The sequence below is a fragment of the Convolutriloba macropyga genome, chromosome 1 (assembly GCF_964194025.1).
Source record: "Convolutriloba macropyga chromosome 1, txConMacr16.3, whole genome shotgun sequence".
Lineage (NCBI taxonomy): Eukaryota > Metazoa > Xenacoelomorpha > Acoela > Convolutidae > Convolutriloba > Convolutriloba macropyga.
The window spans coordinates 38,636,106-38,656,545 of NC_134468.1; the positions used below are offsets into that span (position 1 = coordinate 38,636,106).

The following is a 20,440-nucleotide window of genomic DNA, read 5'->3' on the forward strand; positions in this document are numbered from 1 at the left end:
TGTTATATGTTAACCTCTAATGTGGTTATTTGAAGCCCACTATTGAACTTCTTAGTCCCATTTAGGCTCCCCCTCCCTCCCCGACTGAAGCAGTCTGCAATTGATTAGAGCTCCCACTAGTCGTTCGAGAGCTATTCTTCCGACGTCTAGTCGGTTATGTTTGTTTTTTTTTAAAAAACAAGTATTATAGTTTTAACGTTTGTCTGGTTAACAAGTATCTATTGTTTTAGTCTTGAAGACTTGGAGGCAGAGCCGCATTGGCTAGACAAGAATTTGGTAGTTGCAGCAGTGACGGGTAATTACAGCTTCATTCTCAACAACACTGACAACCACTTTGCCAGCATAACGGAACTCGAGATCACGTATAGGCTCACCCTTCAAAACCCTGAGAAGATGTTTTTCTATCTGCGAACTCCTATTGACTTCGACAAGTTTAATGACAGCGAAAGAGACGAGAAGAAAAAGGTATGGTGGTATTGCTGTATGAAAAGTAATTAAAAATAACTTTTTTGTAACAAAATTTTTTAGTATATCGTCAATTGTGATACATTTGTCATTTGTCCATTGGAAATGCTCCTCGGATCATTATTGGTCAACTGATCTCACGTTAAACGCCAAATCGTTTTCTAAATGAATAAATAGAATAATACCAACAACAGGGCTCACTTGGTACTGTGCATAGCACAGAAAGTTCCAACATTCACCTTGGATATGTTTGAGCAAACAGTCTGGAACAGCGCTGAAAACGTGTCAGGAAATCCAGATTGCAGAAAACTCGTGGTTTGCAGCTCCTATGTTAATGGAAACAACAATTGTTGAAAAAATCGAATGGATTTTTTAATAAATTGGTTGTCTTCTTTTTTCAGGCAAAATTACTCTTTAATGGACGACGACTTTTAAGAACTAAGTCAATCAACTTAGTTGATTCCATAGAGGTGAACGATAATTTTCTCTTTCGTAGCATATTTTTTACAGTAAATTTCCTGTTCTATACTAGCTTCCAATCCTCGAATTATTGAATACAAACAAAATGTTTTTAAAACAATTTTTGGTCAGCAAATTACGATAAAAAAATTACAAAAATGTAGCGAAACAATAAAAAAAAGTTTTCTCATATGTCTTAGAAATAAATGATTTTAGAATTAAAAGATTTTTCGAATGCTTTTTAATGTCTCCGATTTTATTAATTAATCCAAACTTTGAAGAGCAAATAACGATCAGAAAGCCAGGTAGTTTTCAATTTATTCGGAAGAGACGAGACTAAGAAGGAAACTGCTTGCTTATTTATCAATTATGTGAACTTCCGCGTATTTTATTAATAGCCGCCCTCATCTTCTCAGCCGGCTATTATAGCGCTCATATTTTTTTTTACAATTCAAAGAATTTGAATTGTATTAGGGCGCTGTCTTTTTTTAACGATCTGTTCACACATTTTCATGATTTTTGAAGTCAAATTGGAGTAGATTTTGGTCACGCCGAAACAAGTGGAGCGAAAAGGCGAGTGGTTTTGCGGCGTGAAATATTTTCATTCCAAATTTAAAGTAGAGTGAGAAAACGATGTTTGAACAAAAGTTCGCTTTCTCACTAGTGGGTTTTTGTTCACACGCGGCAATTTCACTTTGATTTTCTGGTTTTTTTTCGATTTTTTGGATCTGATTTTTTTCTAAATGGTTTTCCCAATCCATTCATAGTTCGTTCTAGGTCTCTCTTTCTGTTTTGTCAATGAAAATTCTTTGAATTGTGCGTCAGGACTTGTCCTGCTATGTTTTTTTTACTTCGTTGAATAAAAAAATGTTTCGCTTTACCTCATTTTGCCGCTTTTTCAACATTTTGCGTGAAATCTTTTTGACTTCTCTAGGCTAGTTTCTCTCTTCTCTCATTCTGCTGAAAGTGATTTTGATCATCAGTTGCTCAGCAACGCAATTCAAAATGAACAGAGTCTGTATAAAAAAATTGAAGTAAGAAATAGAAACGGGATAAACGCATAAAGCCCAATTTTAGATGCCCGCTATTTGAACGTCGTTCCTATAAGTCTTAGTTACCATCTCTAATGCTTATTGGTATTGATAGTAGCCCCTGTAGCCTCTCTCTAAGAAACAGAAGTACGTTATGTTCAACTACGAAATGCCATCAAAATAAATCGGACTTAAAAAATGTTTTTGTACAAAAATCTTTTTTTTCAATATCTTCTATTCTTTCAATCCCAATCATGCTTATTGGAATCAACGGCGGCTATTTTCCGGCAATCTGCCGGGTATGTTTATCTCTTTCTAATCTTAATATTAGAACCCATTTAGTTTATTTACTGACAAACTTGGTTTTATTCCGTTTTTAATTGCTCTCAAACGAAGTTTGTATCAATTATATTAGTCCGGTTGGTCTTTTTTATGCGATTTTTCGCTGGACCGATTTTCCGTCTGACCCATTTGACTTTTCGTCCATAAAAATCGGATAATTAGATAGTGCCCAGCGGGCATTAAGTTTCATTAGAAAACCGTAGCCGCGTTTAGTAGTCCTTTAAGTGCTTAGTGTGGTGAAGCTACTGGGAGGGCCGTATCTGAAGGTTAAAAGGTCATTAGGAGTTTTTGAGCCCAATTTTTTGTGTTTTCGTCATTTTTCGAAATTTTTATTGGACCAGTCTAAAATTGAGTCTGGTTAAAGTTGATAAAGGCATTTTGGAAAACAAGTACTTTTTATGACTTTTTTGAAAACTTGCAATTATTTTGGTAATTGTCATTATTCTGGTTTTTAAGCCTCAGCAGCCAAAAAATCTCCCTGAGGGTCTCTTAATAAGTTACTGAAAAATTTTTCTTGGCCATGGCATAGTTCTCAACTTTTTCGAAGTTTTTGTTGTTTTTTAGGTTTCTCCAGACTCAAGCGCCAAGGAACATGCTCTAGGGTTTGAAAATAGGTTACTGCTTTGGTTGAAATACTAGAAGATATTACGTGCTTCGCAACATTGATTGAAATGTGACTGAAGATCTCAATATGTAGCTACGTATTTTATTGACTCTGACTTTGTCTCTCCGTCATTTTTCAAAAAAGGGGGCATTCATCCAAAGGGCACATTGTGTGAACTACTAAACACCTATAATGCAGCAAAAATTATTTTAAAAGGTTTTTCCTTTTGTGGTTGTTTTTGTTCATTTTGATCGATATATTTTTTTGACTATGGAAGTTAAGTAACTGCTGTGAAAACATTGATAATCAGATTATTTGCTTTTTCAATTCTTAGGTTTACAACGCAGGCCTTGTCCGCTATGGTTTTTGTTTTCGTCGGCTGACTATCAGTTTTTGCATTATATTTCACGCTGCAGACCCCCGAAAAGAACTAATTTTCTTTATATTTTCAAGTTTGTTGAAAACTGTGACGCTGGTAGTCAATTGTACCACTCGTTAGCAATGGATTACTTCATTGAGTGATAATGCAGTTATCACTGCATTGAGTGATATTTTTACTTTAAGATCTTATTTTGTCTTCAGTAAAACACAGATGCTAATTCAAGGTTTCAATTTTCAACTGCAATTGACCTTGAGCACGTAAAAGGTACTTGCCTGGGTAAAAAACGAAAACAAAAACCATAGCGGACAAGGCCTGAGTTATAAACCTAAGAATTGAAAAAGCAAATAATCTGATTATCAATGTTTTCACAGCAGTTACTTAAATTCCATAGTCAATAAAATATATCAATCAAATTGAAAAAAAAAACAACCACAGAAGGAAAAACCTTTTTAAGTAATTTTTACTGTATTATATGTGTTTAGTAGTTCACACGATGTGCCCTTTGGATGAATGCCCCTTTTTTGAAAAATGACGGAGAGACAAAGTCGGAGTCAATAAAATACGTAGCTACATATTAAGATCTTCAGTCACATACCAATCAATGTAATATCTTCTAGTTTTTCAACCAAGCGAGAAGGTATTTCAACCACGCTCTGCTTCACAGCTATAAAAAAGGTTATAAAGGCTATAAAAGTAGGTTTTGCATAACAAATAAAATTTTCACAACTTTGCACCAGCAGAGTGCAATTCGACAAAACCATCTTGATTTTGAAAAAAAAATGAATTGTAGTTATCTTTTTAATAGCCGCGAAGCGATAGCTGAGGCTATTATTGGCCTTCTCTTTTTTTTAGTTATTTCGTCGTCATGATTTTTGTCAATTTGCCAGCTATGTTTTCTGTTTGTCTCTTTTTTTATTACATTGTTCTAGTATATTCTTCATATTAATAGCCCCCCTCCCCCTCCAAGCAGTATCATCGTCGGTGTCAGTAAAAAAATTTTTGCGAATTCAGAAAAGTGGAATTTCTATAGAAAATGAAATGTCATTGAAATCTACGTTTTATATGGTACCACTTCCTTTCTATCTACACAAAAGTTTCCGATTTGGTCTGACGAAAATAACGCATATTCCTCCGCCAGCCCCACGTAAATATTCTCCTTTTCTAAAGAAATGTTGGAGCAATAAGACCCTCCTATTATCTCTAATTTGTGCCAAAATGAATGTATTTATTCATTTTAGAAGTTTGGAAGTGAATCGGAGTACGCAGCAACTCGCTTGAAGAATTTGAAGCGCAAGATACGGAGCTACGTACCACTGTCTCAAATTAGAGAGTACACGACAGTTGAGGAGCTCGGCAAATTGGTATTCGATGATTGGTCGGAGTTGATCGCCAACGAGTTCTTCGATATATCCACGTCTCTCAGAGGTAACAATAACTAATTGGATTTATGCATTCCCACTTTTGAATCATAAAAAATTTAAATAGCTGTCTGTAAATTGTTTTTGTGGAGATTGATGGCTAATTGTTTGGAATTGTTATCAAATGATTTTTCTTACATTTACATCAAAACTCATTTAAGCGTGGAGTATTTGTGCTATCACAACACCACTTAAGACGTTTTTCGTTGGTTGTTTAAGTAATTTGGGATCGAAGAGTGAATAAATAACTCTTAGTAGTTAACTTGAGTGAATGAAATCAATTTCAAATTTATTAGTATCAATTTTTAAAAGCCGCCGTCAGCCATTCAACGGCTATTATTTTGGCGCTGGTTTTTTTACAATTCAAAGAATTTGAGTTATATTGAGACGCTGTCTTTTTTACGACTCGAAAATGAGTATTGATGGAGCGTCTCTTTTTTATCAGTAATGTTGTTGGAGTGTATTTAAAACAGGAGGTAAAATTTTTTTGGGCAAATTCCTGAAGAGCAGAGGGAGGAGAGAAGGGTTTTCTGTTCATGTCGTATTTTGAGAGAGAGGGAGAAAAGTAGACGTAAAAAACTTTTCGCTGTGCGAGCTAATTTTTTGATCACATGCGGAATTTCCAAAGCCGTTTTTTTGTGCAATTTAGGGTGCTGAATTGGTTCAGTTAAAGGTCTGCTTTGTGTAACCAATTTGTTAATTTTGCTTTTGAAAAGCGCTTTTTTTGTAACCAATTTATTAATATCCGCATCAGCTATTCAGCCGGCTATGATAGCGCTCCTATTTTACAATTCAAAGAATTTGAACTGTATTGGGGCGCTGTGTTTTTTTAAGATGTGTTCACACATTTTTCGATGACTTTGATCTTTTAAAACGGGATAAACAGGTAAAGCCAAGCGGGTATTTAATTTCATTGGAGGCCCAAAGTAGGCGTTAGTAGTCTTTTAATTGCTTAGAGTGGTGCAGCTGCTGGGATGGCCTTAATTTAAGGTTAAAAGGTCATTTTTAGGAGTGTTTGGGCCCTAAATGGTGCATTTTTTCATGTTTTCAAGGCAAACTTACTTGTTATGGCCATTTTAATAGCTATATGTTTCGGTTCTACTAACACAAACCAGCAAATTATTCTAATATTTGCTATTTTCAAGTTTTTTTGAAAGCTTTTGTCATTTTTTGAGTTTTTCTGGACTCAGGGGGCCAGGGAATCTACTTCAAGGTTTGATAATAGGGCACTGCTTACTTGCTATTAACAATCGAATGGTTTTCAACTTTTTAATGTCTCATTTGCATTTGATTTTTAGCATTTTTTTGATAAAATCTGCAATTTTTTTAAGTTGTCCTAAAATTTATCAATTTTTGATATTTGTCCACTCTCAAGTGCCAGAAAAACTATTCTACGGTCTGATTAAAGGTTACTGCATGATTGTTGGTGTCAAGGCACTTATTTTCAACAATTTAACATTTCAAATTTTTGGAATTTTTTCATAAAATTTGCAATTTTTTTGAAAACTCTCGTCTTTTATTCAGTTTTTCTTGCCTCAGTAGCCAGGTAGCCTCCTCCAGGATTTGATAGTATGTTATTATTTAGTTACTAGGATGCAATGGGGTGGTTTTCAACATTTAAATAGAACGAATTTCTCTTTTTTGAAATTGGTTGTTTTTTGTAGAACTTATTGCCTATCCATGGTTTTGAGACAATGAGTTTTTTAGGGATTGAAATTAGGTTCCAGGGTAGCCTCTAGAGACACAGAATTGATTCTGAAGATAATAATATTTCGATTTTCAGCAACATTTCATTAAAACTTGAAATTGGCTTCATTTAAAAATTTTTTTCTGTCTATTTCTGAGTTAATCGATCTTCAAGGGCCAACGATTTTTTTTCAAGTCTTGCAGATAATCTTGGACCGATTTCAGAGGAAAAAATTGGTTTTGAACAATTTTTTGAATTAAGCATTTTTATTGGGATCTAATTTTGCTTCGGTGTAAAAGCTTCAAGGGTTTTAGCAATGAGTAAAACTTTTGTTTAGTTTGTTTGATTGTTTTAGTTTCTCTAAATTATGAGATGATTTTGTTTGTGTTTTTGCTGGCGTTGTTCAATTGAATGCTGCTGGTCAGGTAGAGTACTTCTAAGTTTTTTGTTCATTTCTTTGGATTGTATTTCAGGACCTGTCCTGTTATGTTTTTTTTTTACTTCGTCGAATAAAAAATTTTCGCTTTACCTTAGTTCACAGCTTGTTCAACATTTCGCGTGAAATCTTTTTTGGCTTTTCTAGTCTAGTTTCAGTCTTCTCTCGTTCTGCTAAAAATTTTTTTTAGACAGCAGTTGCTCAGAAGAGCAATTTAAGATGAACAGAATTAGTATCAGAAAACGAAATCAGAAATAGAAGCGGGATAAACCCATAAAGGCCAATTTTAGATGCCCGTTACTCGTACTTTGTTCTTAGTTGCCATTTCTAATGTTTATTGTTATTGATACTAGCCCGTGTGTTGTCTGAATACGAAGAAGGAGTATGTTTAGCTCCTAAATGGGGATCAATATAGTTCGCACTTTGAAATTGTTTGTACAAAATTTTTTTTTCAAGTTTTTTCTCTTCTTTCAATCCTAATCTTGGTCATGGGAATCAACGGCTGCTATTTTCCGGCAATCAGTCGGGTATGTTTAATAGTGATTTTGTGAGGTGCTTTTGAATAGTGCTTTTGCAATGCTTTTGCATCTGAAACAAATAATTTTTCTTGAGCTATGTTTACCATGTTGGACGCTTTTTTTAGTATTCTTCAAATTATTCCTTAAATCTATTCTTCAAATTATTAGAGAACTTGGGGGAATTATGTGGTTCAAATTATTGGTTTTGGTTGCCTGTCGATATAATTGGCATTGATTTTGAGTTTTGCTTAAAGATAATTGAGTAATTTTTAAACAAATTCTAGCCGATTTTCGTCTGTTTTTTCAGATTTTAACAATTTCGTTTGATTTTAAGCTTCTCGCTATAGTTTTCTTGTCTACTCTTTAGTTGAAAATTATTATGGGTCTTCTTTAAAGCGGTTCCCTGGAAAGCTAGACAGGGCACTTTTCACTGAACTAATTAATACAAATTTTGCTGTTGTTTTTGTTGTTTAATGTGTTGTTGCCTGGTGTTGGGTTCATAATTGTCTGAGCATAATCAGTAATAGTTTTTTGAAAACAATGGCTAGGGGGTAGTAGCATTTTTAAGTAATTTTGTTCAAGAAAATTGTAGAGAATTTTTTTGACGTTGTCCCCTCGGCCAGGTTTTCTCAATATTAGGAAATTTTTTATGAGAAGCATTATCAGTTTTCGTTGTCAAATATTTCTTCAGTGTTGGTCTGATTAGTTTGATTAATAAGGAAGTTATTTATGTCTGCTACTGTGGCCTTTTTGCTACTTCGAGGCGTTTTCGGAGTTCTTCCGATGATGTTTTTAGGATCTGCTTTTGACACTTTTTTTTTTTACTTTTTCACTATCTTTTTTACTTTTTCTGTTTCGATCCCGATGTGCGTCAAGCGGGACAACGGCGGCTATTTTTTGGCAATTTGCCGGCTATATTTTCTATTTTGTTCAATTCAATTCAATTTTAAAGTAGAGTAAGAAAAGGGTATTTGAACAAGTCTTTTAATAGGTATTTTATTTAGTGGTAACTTTTCACATTCGGCAAATCGACTTTTTTTGTTTGAGTTTTTTTGGCAAGTGTTTTTCGAAGTCGTTTCCAAGTTATTTCAGCGTCATGTTTTTTCAATGAAAATTCTGTGAATTGTTTTAGGACTGGTCCTGCGAATTTAATTCGCTTTACCTTTTGATCAAGTTTCTCGTTTCACATAAGTCACAAATTTGACTTTGACTTATCTCAACGTTTCAAGTGAATTGATTTTAAATTCGTTCACGTATTCAATTACCTAATGTATTGAAAATGGTCTGTCGAAAGAGCAAAATCGAAAGAAACAAGATTAACCGATGAAACCCGGTCATTAAGCCATAGTGCATTTGGTTATCAATTTTCGTTAAAGTGTTTGCTAGCTGTCATTCGTATTCAGCTTAATAGCCTTCAGTTTACAAGCTGAGTTAAGTATAGTTTTAGAATCTAACTGAATTTGCACACCAAATCAGATTATCTTTTGACACTTTTTTTTTTACTTTTTCACTATCTTTTTTTTACTTTTTCTGTTTCGATCCCGATGTGCGTCAAGCGGGACAACAGCGGCTATTTTCTGGCAATTTGCCGGCTATATTTTCTATTTTGTTCAATTCAATTCAATTCTAAAGTGGAGTGAGAAAAGGGTATTTGAACAAGTCTTTTAATAGGTATTTTATTTAGTGGTAACTTTTCACATTCGGCAAATCGACTTTTTTTGTTTGAGTTTTTTTGGCAAGTGTTTTTCGAAGTCGTTTCCAAGTTATTTCAGCGTCATGTTTTTTCAATGAAAATTCTGTGAATTGTTTTAGGACTGGTCCTGCGAATTTAATTCGCTTTACCTTTTGATCAAGTTTCTCGTTTCACATAAGTCACAAATTTGACTTTGACTTATCTCAACGTTTCAAGTGAATTGATTTTAAATTCGTTCACGTATTCAATTACCTAATGTATTGAAAATGGTCTGTCGAAAGAGCAAAATCGAAAGAAACAAGATTAACCGATGAAACCCGGTCATTAAGCCATAGTGCATTTGGTTATCAATTTTCGTTAAAGTGTTTGCTAGCTGTCATTCGTATTCAGCTTAATAGCCTTCAGTTTACAAGCTGAGTTAAGTATAGTTTTAGAATCTAACTGAATTTGCACACCAAATCAGATTATCTTTTGACACTTTTTTTTACTTTTTCACTATCTTTTTTTTACTTTTTCTGTTTCGATCCCGATGTGCGTCAAGCGGGACAACAGCGGCTATTTTCTGGCAATTTGCCGGCTATATTTTCTATTTTGTTCAATTCAATTCAATTCTAAAGTGGAGTAAGAAAAGGGTATTTGAACAAGTCTTTTAATAGGTATTTTATTTAGTGATAACTTTTTTCACATTCGGCAAGTCGACTTTTTTTTCTATTTGAATTTTTCGGCAAGTGTTTTTCAAAGTCGTTTCAAAATTATTTCAGCGTCTTGTTTTTTCAATGAAAATTCTGTGAATTGTTTTAGGACTGGTCCTGCGAATTTAATTCGCTTTACCTTTTGATAAAGTTTTTCGTTTCACATAAGTCACAAGTTTGACTTTTGACTTATCTCAATGTTTCAAGTGAATCGATTTTAAATTCCTTCACGTATTCAATTACCTAATGTATTGAAAATGGTCAGTCAAAAGAGTAAAATTGAAAGAAACAAGATTAACCGATGAAACCCGGTCATTAAGCCATAGTGCATTTGGTTATCAATTTTTGTTAAAGTGGTTGCTAGCTGTCATTCGTATTCAGCTTAATAGCCTTCAGTTTACAAGCTGAGTTAAGTATAGTTTTAGAATCTAACTGAATTTGCACACAAAATCAGATTATCTTTTGACACTTTTTTTTTACTTTTTCACTATCTTTTTTACTTTTTCTGTTTCGATCCCGATGTGCGTCAAGCGGGACAACAGAGGCTATTTTCTGGCAATTTGCCGGCCATATTTTCTATTTTGTTCAATTCAATTCAATTCTAAAGTGGAGTAAGAAAAGGGTATTTGAACAAGTCTTTTAATAGGTATTTTATTTAGTGATAACTTTTTTCACATTCGGCAAGTCGACTTTTCTTTCTATTTGAATTTTTTGGCAAGTGTTTTTCAAAGTCGTTTCAAAATTACTTCAGCGTCATGTTTTTTCAATGAAAATTCTGTGAATTGTTTTAGGACTGGTCCTGCGAATTTAGTTCGCTTTACCTTTTGATCAAGTTTTTCGTTTCACATAAGTCGCAAATTTGACTTTTGACTTATCTCAATGTTTCAAGTGAATCGATTTGAAATTCCTTCACGTATTCAGTTACCTAATGTATTGAAAGTGGTCAGTCAAAAGAGTAAAATCGAAAGAAACAAGATTAACCGATGAAACCCGGTCATTAAGCCATAGTGCATTTGGTTATCAATTTTCGTTAAAGTGGTTGCTAGCTGTCATTCGTGTTCAGCTTAATAGCCTTCAGTTTACAAGCTGAGTTAAGTATAGTTTTAGAATCTAACTGAATTTGCACACCAAATCAGATTATCTTTTGACACTTTTTTTTACTTTTTCACTATCTTTTTTACTTTTTCTGTTTCGATCCCCATGTGCGTCAAGCGGGACAACAGCGGCTATTTTCTGGCAATTTGCCGGCTATATTTTCTATTTTGTTCAATTCATTTCAATTCTAAAGTGGAGTAGGAAAAGGGTATTTGAACAAGTCTTTTAATAGGTATTTTATTTAGTGGTAACTTTTTTCACATTCGGCTAGTCGACTTTTTTCTGTTTGAATTTTTTGGCAAGTGTTTTTCGAAGTCTTTTCCAAGTTATTTCAGCGTCATGTTTTTTCAATGAAAATTCTGTGAATTGTTTTAGGACTGGTCCTGCAAATTTAGTTCGCTTTACCTTTTGATCAAGTTTTTCGTTTCACATAAGTCGCAAATTTGACTTTTGACTTATCTCAATGTTTCAAGTGAATCGATTTTAAATTCGTTCACGTATTCAATTACCTAATGTATTGAAAATGGTCTGTCAAAAGAGTAAAATCGAAAGAAACAAGATTAACCGATGAAACCCGGTCATTAAGCCATAGTGCATTTGGTTATCAATTTTCGTTAAAGTGTTTGCTAGCTGTCATTCGTATTCAGCTTAATAGCCTTCAGTTTACAAGCTGAGTTAAGTATAGTTTTAGAATCTAACTGAATTTGCACACCAAATCAGATTATCTTTTGACACTTTTTTTTACTTTTTCACTATCTTTTTTACTTTTTCTGTTTCGATCCCGATGTGCGTCAAGCGGGACAACAGCGGCTATTTTCTGGCAATTTGCCGGCTATATTTTCTATTTTGTTCAATTCATTTCAATTCTAAAGTGGAGTAGGAAAAGGGTATTTGAACAAGTCTTTTAATAGGTATTTTATTTAGTGGTAACTTTTTTCACATTCGGCTAGTCGACTTTTTTCTGTTTGAATTTTTTGGCAAGTGTTTTTCGAAGTCGTTTCCAAGTTATTTCAGCGTCATGTTTTTTCAATGAAAATTCTGTGAATTGTTTTAGGACTGGTCCTGCGAATTTAGTTCGCTTTACCTTTTGATCAAGTTTTTCGTTTCACATAAGTCGCAAATTTGACTTTTGACTTATCTCGATGTTTCAAGTGAATCGATTTTAAATTCCTTCACGTATTCAGTTACCTAATGTATTGAACGTGGTCTGTCAAAAGAGTAAAATCGAAAAAAACAAGATTAACCGATGAAACCCGGTCATTAAGCCATAGTGCATTTGGTTATCAATTTTCGGTAAAGTGTTTGCTAGCTGTCATTCGTATTCAGCTTAATAGCCTTCAGTTTACAAGCTGAGTTAAGTATAGTTTTAGAATCTAACTGAATTTGCACACCAAATCAGATTATCTTTTGACACTTTTTTTTACTTTTTCACAATCTTTTTTACTTTTTCTGTTTCGATCCCGATGTGCGTCAAGCGGGACAACAGCGGCTATTTTCTGGCAATTTGCCGGCCATATTTTCTATTTTGTTCAATTCAATTCAATTCTAAAGTGGAGTAAGAAAAGGGTATTTGAACAAGTCTTTTAATAGGTATTTTATTTAGTGATAACTTTTTTCACATTCGGCAAGTCGACTTTTCTTTCTATTTGAATTTTTTGGTAAGTGTTTTTCAAAGTCGTTTCAAAATTATTTCAGCGTCTTGTTTTTTCAATGAAAATTCTGTGAATTGTTTTAGGACTGGTCCTGCGAATTTAGTTCGCTTTACCTTTTGATCAAGTTTTTCGTTTCACATAAGTCGCAAATTTGACTTTTGACTTATCTCAATGTTTCAAGTGAATCGATTTGAAATTCCTTCACGTATTCAGTTACCTAATGTATTGAAAGTGGTCTGTCAAAAGAGTAAAATCGAAAGAAACAAGATTAACCGATGAAACCCGGTCATTAAGCCATAGTGCATTTGGTTATCAATTTTCGTTAAAGTGTTTGCTAGCTGTCATTCGTATTCAGCTTAATAGCCTTCAGTTTACAAGCTGAGTTAAGTATAGTTTTAGAATCTAACTGAATTTGCACACCAAATCAGATTATCTTTTGACACTTTTTTTTTACTTTTTCACTATCTTTTTTACTTTTTCTGTTTCGATCCCGATGTGCGTCAAGCGGGACAACAGCGGCTATTTTCTGGCAATTTGCCGGCCATATTTTCTATTTTGTTCAATTCATTTCAATTCTAAAGTGGAGTAGGAAAAGGGTATTTGAACAAGTCTTTTAATAGGTATTTTATTTAGTGGTAACTTTTTTCACATTCGGCTAGTCGACTCTTTTCTGTTTGAATTTTTTGGCAAGTGTTTTTCGAAGTCGTTTCCAAGTTATTTCAGCGTCATGTTTTTTCAATGAAAATTCTGTGAATTGTTTTAGGACTGGTCCTGCGAATTTAGTTCGCTTTACCTTTTGATCAAGTTTTTCGTTTCACATAAGTCGCAAATTTGACTTTTGACTTATCTCAATGTTTCAAGTGAATCGATTTTAAATTCGTTCACGTATTCAATTACCTAATGTATTGAAAATGGTCTGTCAAAAGAGTAAAATCGAAAGAAACAAGATTAACCGATGAAACCCGGTCATTAAGCCATAGTGCATTTGGTTATCAATTTTCGTTAAAGTGTTTGCTAGCTGTCATTCGTATTCAGCTTAATAGCCTTCAGTTTACAAGCTGAGTTAAGTATAGTTTTAGAATCTAACTGAATTTGCACACCAAATCAGATTATCTTTTGACACTTTTTTTTACTTTTTCACTATCTTTTTTACTTTTTCTGTTTCGATCCCGATGTGCGTCAAGCGGGGCAACAGCGGCTATTTTCTGGCAATTTGCCGGCTATATTTTCTATTTTGTTCAATTCATTTCAATTCTAAAGTGGAGTAGGAAAAGGGTATTTGAACAAGTCTTTTAATAGGTATTTTATTTAGTGGTAACTTTTTTCACATTCGGCTAGTCGACTTTTTTCTGTTTGAATTTTTTGGCAAGTGTTTTTCGAAGTCGTTTCCAAGTTATTTCAGCGTCATGTTTTTTCAATGAAAATTCTGTGAATTGTTTTAGGACTGGTCCTGCGAATTTAGTTCGCTTTACCTTTTGATCAAGTTTTTCGTTTCACATAAGTCGCAAATTTGACTTTTGACTTATCTCGATGTTTCAAGTGAATCGATTTTAAATTCCTTCACGTATTCAGTTACCTAATGTATTGAACGTGGTCTGTCAAAAGAGTAAAATCGAAAGAAACAAGATTAACCGATGAAACCCGGTCATTAAGCCATAGTGCATTTGGTTATCAATTTTCGTTAAAGTGTTTGCTAGCTGTCATTCGTATTCAGCTTAATAGCCTTCAGTTTACAAGCTGAGTTAAGTATAGTTTTAGAATCTAACTGAATTTGCACACCAAATCAGATTATCTTTTGACACTTTTTTTTTACTTTTTCACTATCTTTTTTACTTTTTCTGTTTCGATCCCGATGTGCGTCAAGCGGGACAACAGCGGCTATTTTCTGGCAATTTGCCGGCCATATTTTCTATTTTGTTCAATTCAATTCAATTCTAAAGTGGAGTAAGAGAAGGGTATTTGAACAAGTCTTTTAATAGGTATTTTATTTAGTGATAACTTTTTTCACATTCGGCAAGTCGACTTTTCTTCCTATTTGAATTTTTTGGCAAGTGTTTTTCAAAGTCGTTTCAAAATTATTTCAGCGTCTTGTTTTTTCAATGAAAATTCTGTGAATTGTTTTAGGACTGGTCCTGCGAATTTAGTTCGCTTTACCTTTTGATCAAGTTTTTCGTTTCACATAAGTCGCAAATTTGACTTTTGACTTATCTCAATGTTTCAAGTGAATCGATTTTAAATTCCTTCACGTATTCAGTTACCTAATGTATTGAAAGTGGTCAGTCAAAAGAGTAAAATCGAAAGAAACAAGATTAACCGATGAAACCCGGTCATTAAGCCATAGTGCATTTGGTTATCAATTTTCGTTAAAGTGTTTGCTAGCTGTCATTCGTGTTCAGCTTAATAGCCTTCAGTTTACAAGCTGATTTAAGTATAGTTTTAGAATCTAACCGAATTTGCACACCAAATCAGATTATCTTTTGACACTTTTTTTCACTTTTTCACTATTTTTTTTTACTTTTTCTGTTTCGATCCCGATGTGCGTCAAGCGGGACAACAGCGGCTATTTTCTGGCAATTTGCCGGCTATATTTTCTATTTTGTTCAATTCAATTCAATTCTAAAGTGGAGTAAGAAAAGGGTATTTGAACAAGTCTTTTAATAGGTATTTTAGTGGTAACTTTTTTCACATTCGGCCAGTCGACTTTTTTCTGTTTGAATTTTTTGGCAAGTGTTTTTCGAAGTCGTTTCCAAGTTATTTCAGCGTTATGTTTTTTCAATGAAAATTCTGTGAATTGTTTTAGGACTGGTCCTGCGAATTTAATTCGCTTTACCTTTTGATCAAGTTTTTCGTTTCACATAAGTCACAAATTTGACTTTTGACTTTTCTCAACGTTTCAAGTGAATCGATTTTAAATTCGTTCACGTATTCAATTACCTAATGTATTGAAAATTGTCTGTCAAAAGAGTAAAATCGAAAGAAACAAGATTAACCGATGAAACCCGGTCATTAAGCCATAGTGCATTTGGTTATCAATTTTCGTTAAAGTGTTTGCTAGCTGTCATTCGTATTCAGCTTAATAGCCTTCAGTTTACAAGCTGAGTTAAGTATAGTTTTAGAATCTAACTGAATTTGCACACCAAATCAGATTATCTTTTGACACTTTTTTTTTTTACTTTTTCACTATCTTTTTTACTTTTTCTGTTTCGATCCCGATGTGCGTCAAGCGGGACAACAGCGGCTATTTTCTGGCAATTTGCCGGCTATATTTTCTATTTTGTTCAATTCAATTCAATTCTAAAGTGGAGTAAGAAAAGGGTATTTGAACAAGTCTTTTAATAGGTATTTTATTTAGTGATAACTTTTTTCACATTCGGCAAGTCGACTTTTTTTTCTATTTGAATTTTTTGGCAAGTGTTTTTCAAAGTCGTTTCAAAATTATTTCAGCGTCTTGTTTTTTTCAATGAAAATTCTGTGAATTGTTTTAGGACTGGTCCTGCGAATTTAATTCGCTTTACCTTTTGATAAAGTTTTTCGTTTCACATAAGTCACAAATTTGACTTTTGACTTATCTCGATGTTTCAAGTGAATCGATTTTAAATTCCTTCACGTATTCAATTACCTAATGTATTGAAAATGGTCAGTCAAAAGAGTAAAATTGAAAGAAACAAGATTAACCGATGAAACCCGGTCATTAAGCCATAGTGCATTTGGTTATCAATTTTCGTTAAAGTGGTTGCTAGCTGTCATTCGTATTCAGCTTAATAGCCTTCAGTTTACAAGCTGAGTTAAGTATAGTTTTAGAATCTAACTGAATTTGCACACCAAATCAGATTATCTTTTGACACTTTTTTTTTTACTTTTTCACTATCTTTTTTTTCTGTTTTGATCCCGATGTGCGTCAAGCGGGACAACAGCGGCTATTTTCTGGCAATTTGCCGGCTATATTTTCTATTTTGTTCAATTCATTTCAATTCTAAAGTGGAGTAAGAAAAGGGTATTTGAACAAGTCTTTTAATGGGTATTTTATTTAGTGATAACTTTTTTCACATTCGGCAAGTCGACTTTTTTTTCTATTTGAATTTTTTGGCAAGTGTTTTTCAAAGTCGTTTCAAAATTATTTCAGCGTCTTGTTTTTTCAATGAAAATTCTGTGAATTGTTTAAGGACTGGTCCTGCGAATTTAGTTCGCTTGACCTTTTGATCAAGTTTTTCGTTTCACATAAGTCGCAAATTTGACTTTTGACTTATCTCAATGTTTCAGGTGAATCGATTTTAAATTCCTTCACGTATTCAGTTACCTAATGTATTGAAAGTGGTCAGTCAAAAGAGTAAAATCGAAAGAAACAAGATTAACCGATGAAACCCGGTCATTAAGCCATAGTGCATTTGGTTATCAATTTTCGTTAAAGTGGTTGCTAGCTGTCATTCATTCGTGTTCAGCTTAATAGCCTTCAGTTTACAAGCTGAGTTAAGTATAGTTTCAGAATCTAACTGAATTTGCACACCAAATCAGATTATCTTTTGACACTTTTTTTTACTTCTTCACTTTTTTTTTCCTTTTTCTGTTTCGATCCCGATGTGCGTCAAGCGGGACAACGGCGGCAATTTTCTGGCAATTTGCCGGCTATATTTTCTATTTTGTTCAATTCAATTCAATTCTAAAGTGGAGTAAGAAAAGGGTATTTGAACAAGTCTTTTAATAGGTATTTTATTTAGTGATAACTTTTTTTCACATTCGGCAAGTCGACTTTCTTTTCTATTTGAGTTTTTTGGCAAGTGTTTTTCAAAGTCGTTTCAAAATTATTTCACTGTCTTGTTTTTTCAATGAAAATTCTGTGAATTGTTTTAAGACTGGTCCTGCGAATTTAATTCGCTTTACCTTTTGATAAAGTTTTTCGTTTCACATAAGTCACAAATTTGACTTTTGACTTATCTCAATGTTTCAAGTGAATCGATTTTAAATTCCTTCACGTATTCAATTACCTAATGTATTGAAAATGGTCAGTCAAAAGAGTAAAATTGAAAGAAACAAGATTAACCGATGAAACCCGGTCATTAAGCCATAGTGCATTTGGTTATCAATTTTCGTTAAAGTGGTTGCTAGCTGTCATTCGTATTCAGCTTAACAGCCTTCAGTTTACAAGCTGAGTTAAGTATAGTTTTAGAATCTAACTGAATTTGCACACCAAATCAGATTATCTTTTGACACTTTTTTTTTACTTTTTCACTATCTTTTTTACTTTTTCTGTTTCGATCCCGATGTGCGTCAAGCGGGACAACAGCGGCTATTTTCTGGCAATTTGCCGGCTATATTTTCTGTTTTGTTCAATTCAATTCAATTCTAAAGTGGAGTAAGAAAAGGGTATTTGAACAAGTCTTTTAATAGGTATTTTATTTAGTGATAACTTTTTTCACATTCGGCAAGTCGACTTTTTTTTCTATTTGAATTTTTTGGCAAGTGTTTTTCAAAGTCGTTTCAAAATTATTTCAGCGTCTTGTTTTTTCAATGAAAATTCTGTGAATTGTTTTAGGACTGGTCCTGCGAATTTAGTTCGCTTTACCTTTTGATCAAGTTTTTCGTTTCACATAAGTCGCAAATTTGACTTTTGACTTATCTCAATGTTTCAAGTGAATCGATTTGAAATTCCTTCACGTATTCAGTTACCTAATGTATTGAAAGTGGTCTGTCAAAAGAGTAAAATCGAAAGAAACAAGATTAACCGATGAAACCCGGTCATTAAGCCATAGTGCATTTGGTTATTAATTTTCGTTAAAGTGGTTGCTAGCTGTCATTCGTGTTCAGCTTAATAGCCTTCAGTTTACAAGCTGAGTTAAGTATAGTTTTAGAATCTAACCGAATTTGCACACCAAATCAGATTATCTTTTGACACTTTTCTTTACTTTTTCAGTATCTTTTTTACTTTTTCTGTTTCGATTCCGATGTGCGTCAAGCGGGACAACGGCGGCTATTTGCTGGCAATTTGCCGGCTATATTTTCTATTTCGTTCAATTCAATTCAATTCTATAAAGGAGTAAGAAAAGGGTATTTGAACAAGTCTTTTAATAGGTATTTTTTAGGGGTAACTTTTTTCACATTCGGGAAGTCGACTTTTTTTCTGTTTGAATTTTTTGGCAAGTGTTTTTCAAAGTCGTTTCCAAGTTATTTCAGCGTCTTGTTTTTTCAATGAAAATTCTGTGAATTGTTTTAGGACTGGTCCTGCGAATTTAATTTGCTTTACCTTTTGATAAAATTTTTCGTTTCACATAAGTCACAAATTTGACTTTTGACTTATCTCAATGTTTCAAGTGAATCGATTTTAAATTCCTTCACTTATTCAATTACCTAATGTATTGAAAATGGTCAGTCAAAAGAGTAAAATTGAAAGAAACAAGATTAACCGATGAAACCCGGTCATTAAGCCATAGTGCATTTGGTTATCAATTTTCGTTAAAGTGGTTGCTAGCTGTCATTCGTATTCAGCTTAATAGCCTTTAGTTTACAAGCTGAGTTAAGTATAGTTTTAGAATCTAACTGAATTTGCACACAAAATCAGATTATCTTTTGACAATTTTTTTTTACTTTTTCACTATCTTTTTTACTTTTTCTGTTTCGATCCCGATGTGCGTCAAGCGGGACAACAGCGGCTATTTTCTGGCAATTTGCCGGCTATATTTTCTATTTTGTTCAATTCAATTCAATTCTAAAGTGGAGTAAGAAAAGGGTATTTGAACAAGTCTTTTAATAGGTATTTTATTTAGTGATAACTTTTTTCACATTCGGCAAGTCAATTTTTTTTCTATTTGAATTTTTTGGCAAGTGTTTTTCAAAGTCGTTTCAAAATTATTTCAGCGTCTTGTTTTTTCAATGAAAATTCTGTGAATTGTTTTAGGACTGGTCCTGCGAATTTAGTTCGCTTTACCTTTTGATCAAGTTTTTCGTTTCACATAAGTCGCAAATTTGACTTTTGACTTATCTCAATGTTTCAAGTGAATCGATTTTAAATTCCTTCACGTATTCAGTTACCTAATGTATTGAAAGTGGTCAGTCAAAAGAGTAAAATCGAAAGAAACAAGATTAACCGATGAAACCCGGTCATTAAGCCATAGTGCATTTGGTTATCAATTTTCGTTAAAGTGGTTGCTAGCTGTCATTCGTGTTCAGCTTAATAGCCTTCAGTTTACAAGCTGAGTTAAGTATAGTTTTAGAATCTAACCGAATTTGCACACCAAATCAGATTATCTTTTGACACTTTTCTTTACTTTTTCACTATCTTTTTTACTTTTTCTGTTTCGATTCCGATGTGCGTCAAGCGGGACAACGGCGGCTATTTTCTGGCAATTTGCCGGCTATATTTTCTATTTCGTTCAATTCAATTCAATTCTATAAAGGAGTAAGAAAAGGGTATTTGAACAAGTCTTTTAATAGGTATTTTATTTAGTGATAACTTTTTTCACATTCGGCAAGTCAATTTTTTTTTCTATTTGAATTTTTTGGCAAGTGTTTTTCAAAGTCGTTTCAAAATTATTTCAGCGTCTTGTTTATTCAATGAAAATTCTGTGAATTGTTTTAGGACTGGTCCTGCGAATTTAGTTCGCTTTACCTTTTGATCAAGTTTTTCGTTTCACATAAGTCGCAAATTTGACTTTTGACTTATCTCAATGTTTCAAGTGAATCGATTTTAAATTCCTTCACGTATTCAGTTACCTAATGTATTGAAAGTGGTCAGTCAAAAGAGTAAAATCGAAAGAAACAAGATTAACCGATGAAACCCGGTCATTAAGCCATAGTGCATTTGGTTATCAATTTTCGTTAAAGTGGTTGCTAGCTGTCATTCGTGTTCAGCTTAATAGCCTTCAGTTTACAAGCTGAGTTAAGTATAGTTTTAGAATCTAACCGAATTTGCACACCAAATCAGATTATCTTTTGACACTTTTCTTTACTTTTTCACTATCTTTTTTACTTTTTC

General features: G+C 33.4%; 1 protein-coding gene across 1 annotated transcript in view; it reads left to right on the forward strand.

Annotated features, from left to right (window-relative positions):
* Positions 1–20,440, forward strand: part of LOC142340261 (tetratricopeptide repeat protein 41-like) — a 79,171-nt gene that overhangs the window by 4,033 nt on the left and 54,698 nt on the right. Inside the window, exons 2-3 of the mRNA XM_075390860.1 lie at positions 231–465; positions 4,522–4,708. Coding sequence (XP_075246975.1) covers positions 231–465; positions 4,522–4,708 — 422 coding nt within the window. The remainder of the gene's footprint in view (positions 1–230; positions 466–4,521; positions 4,709–20,440) is intronic.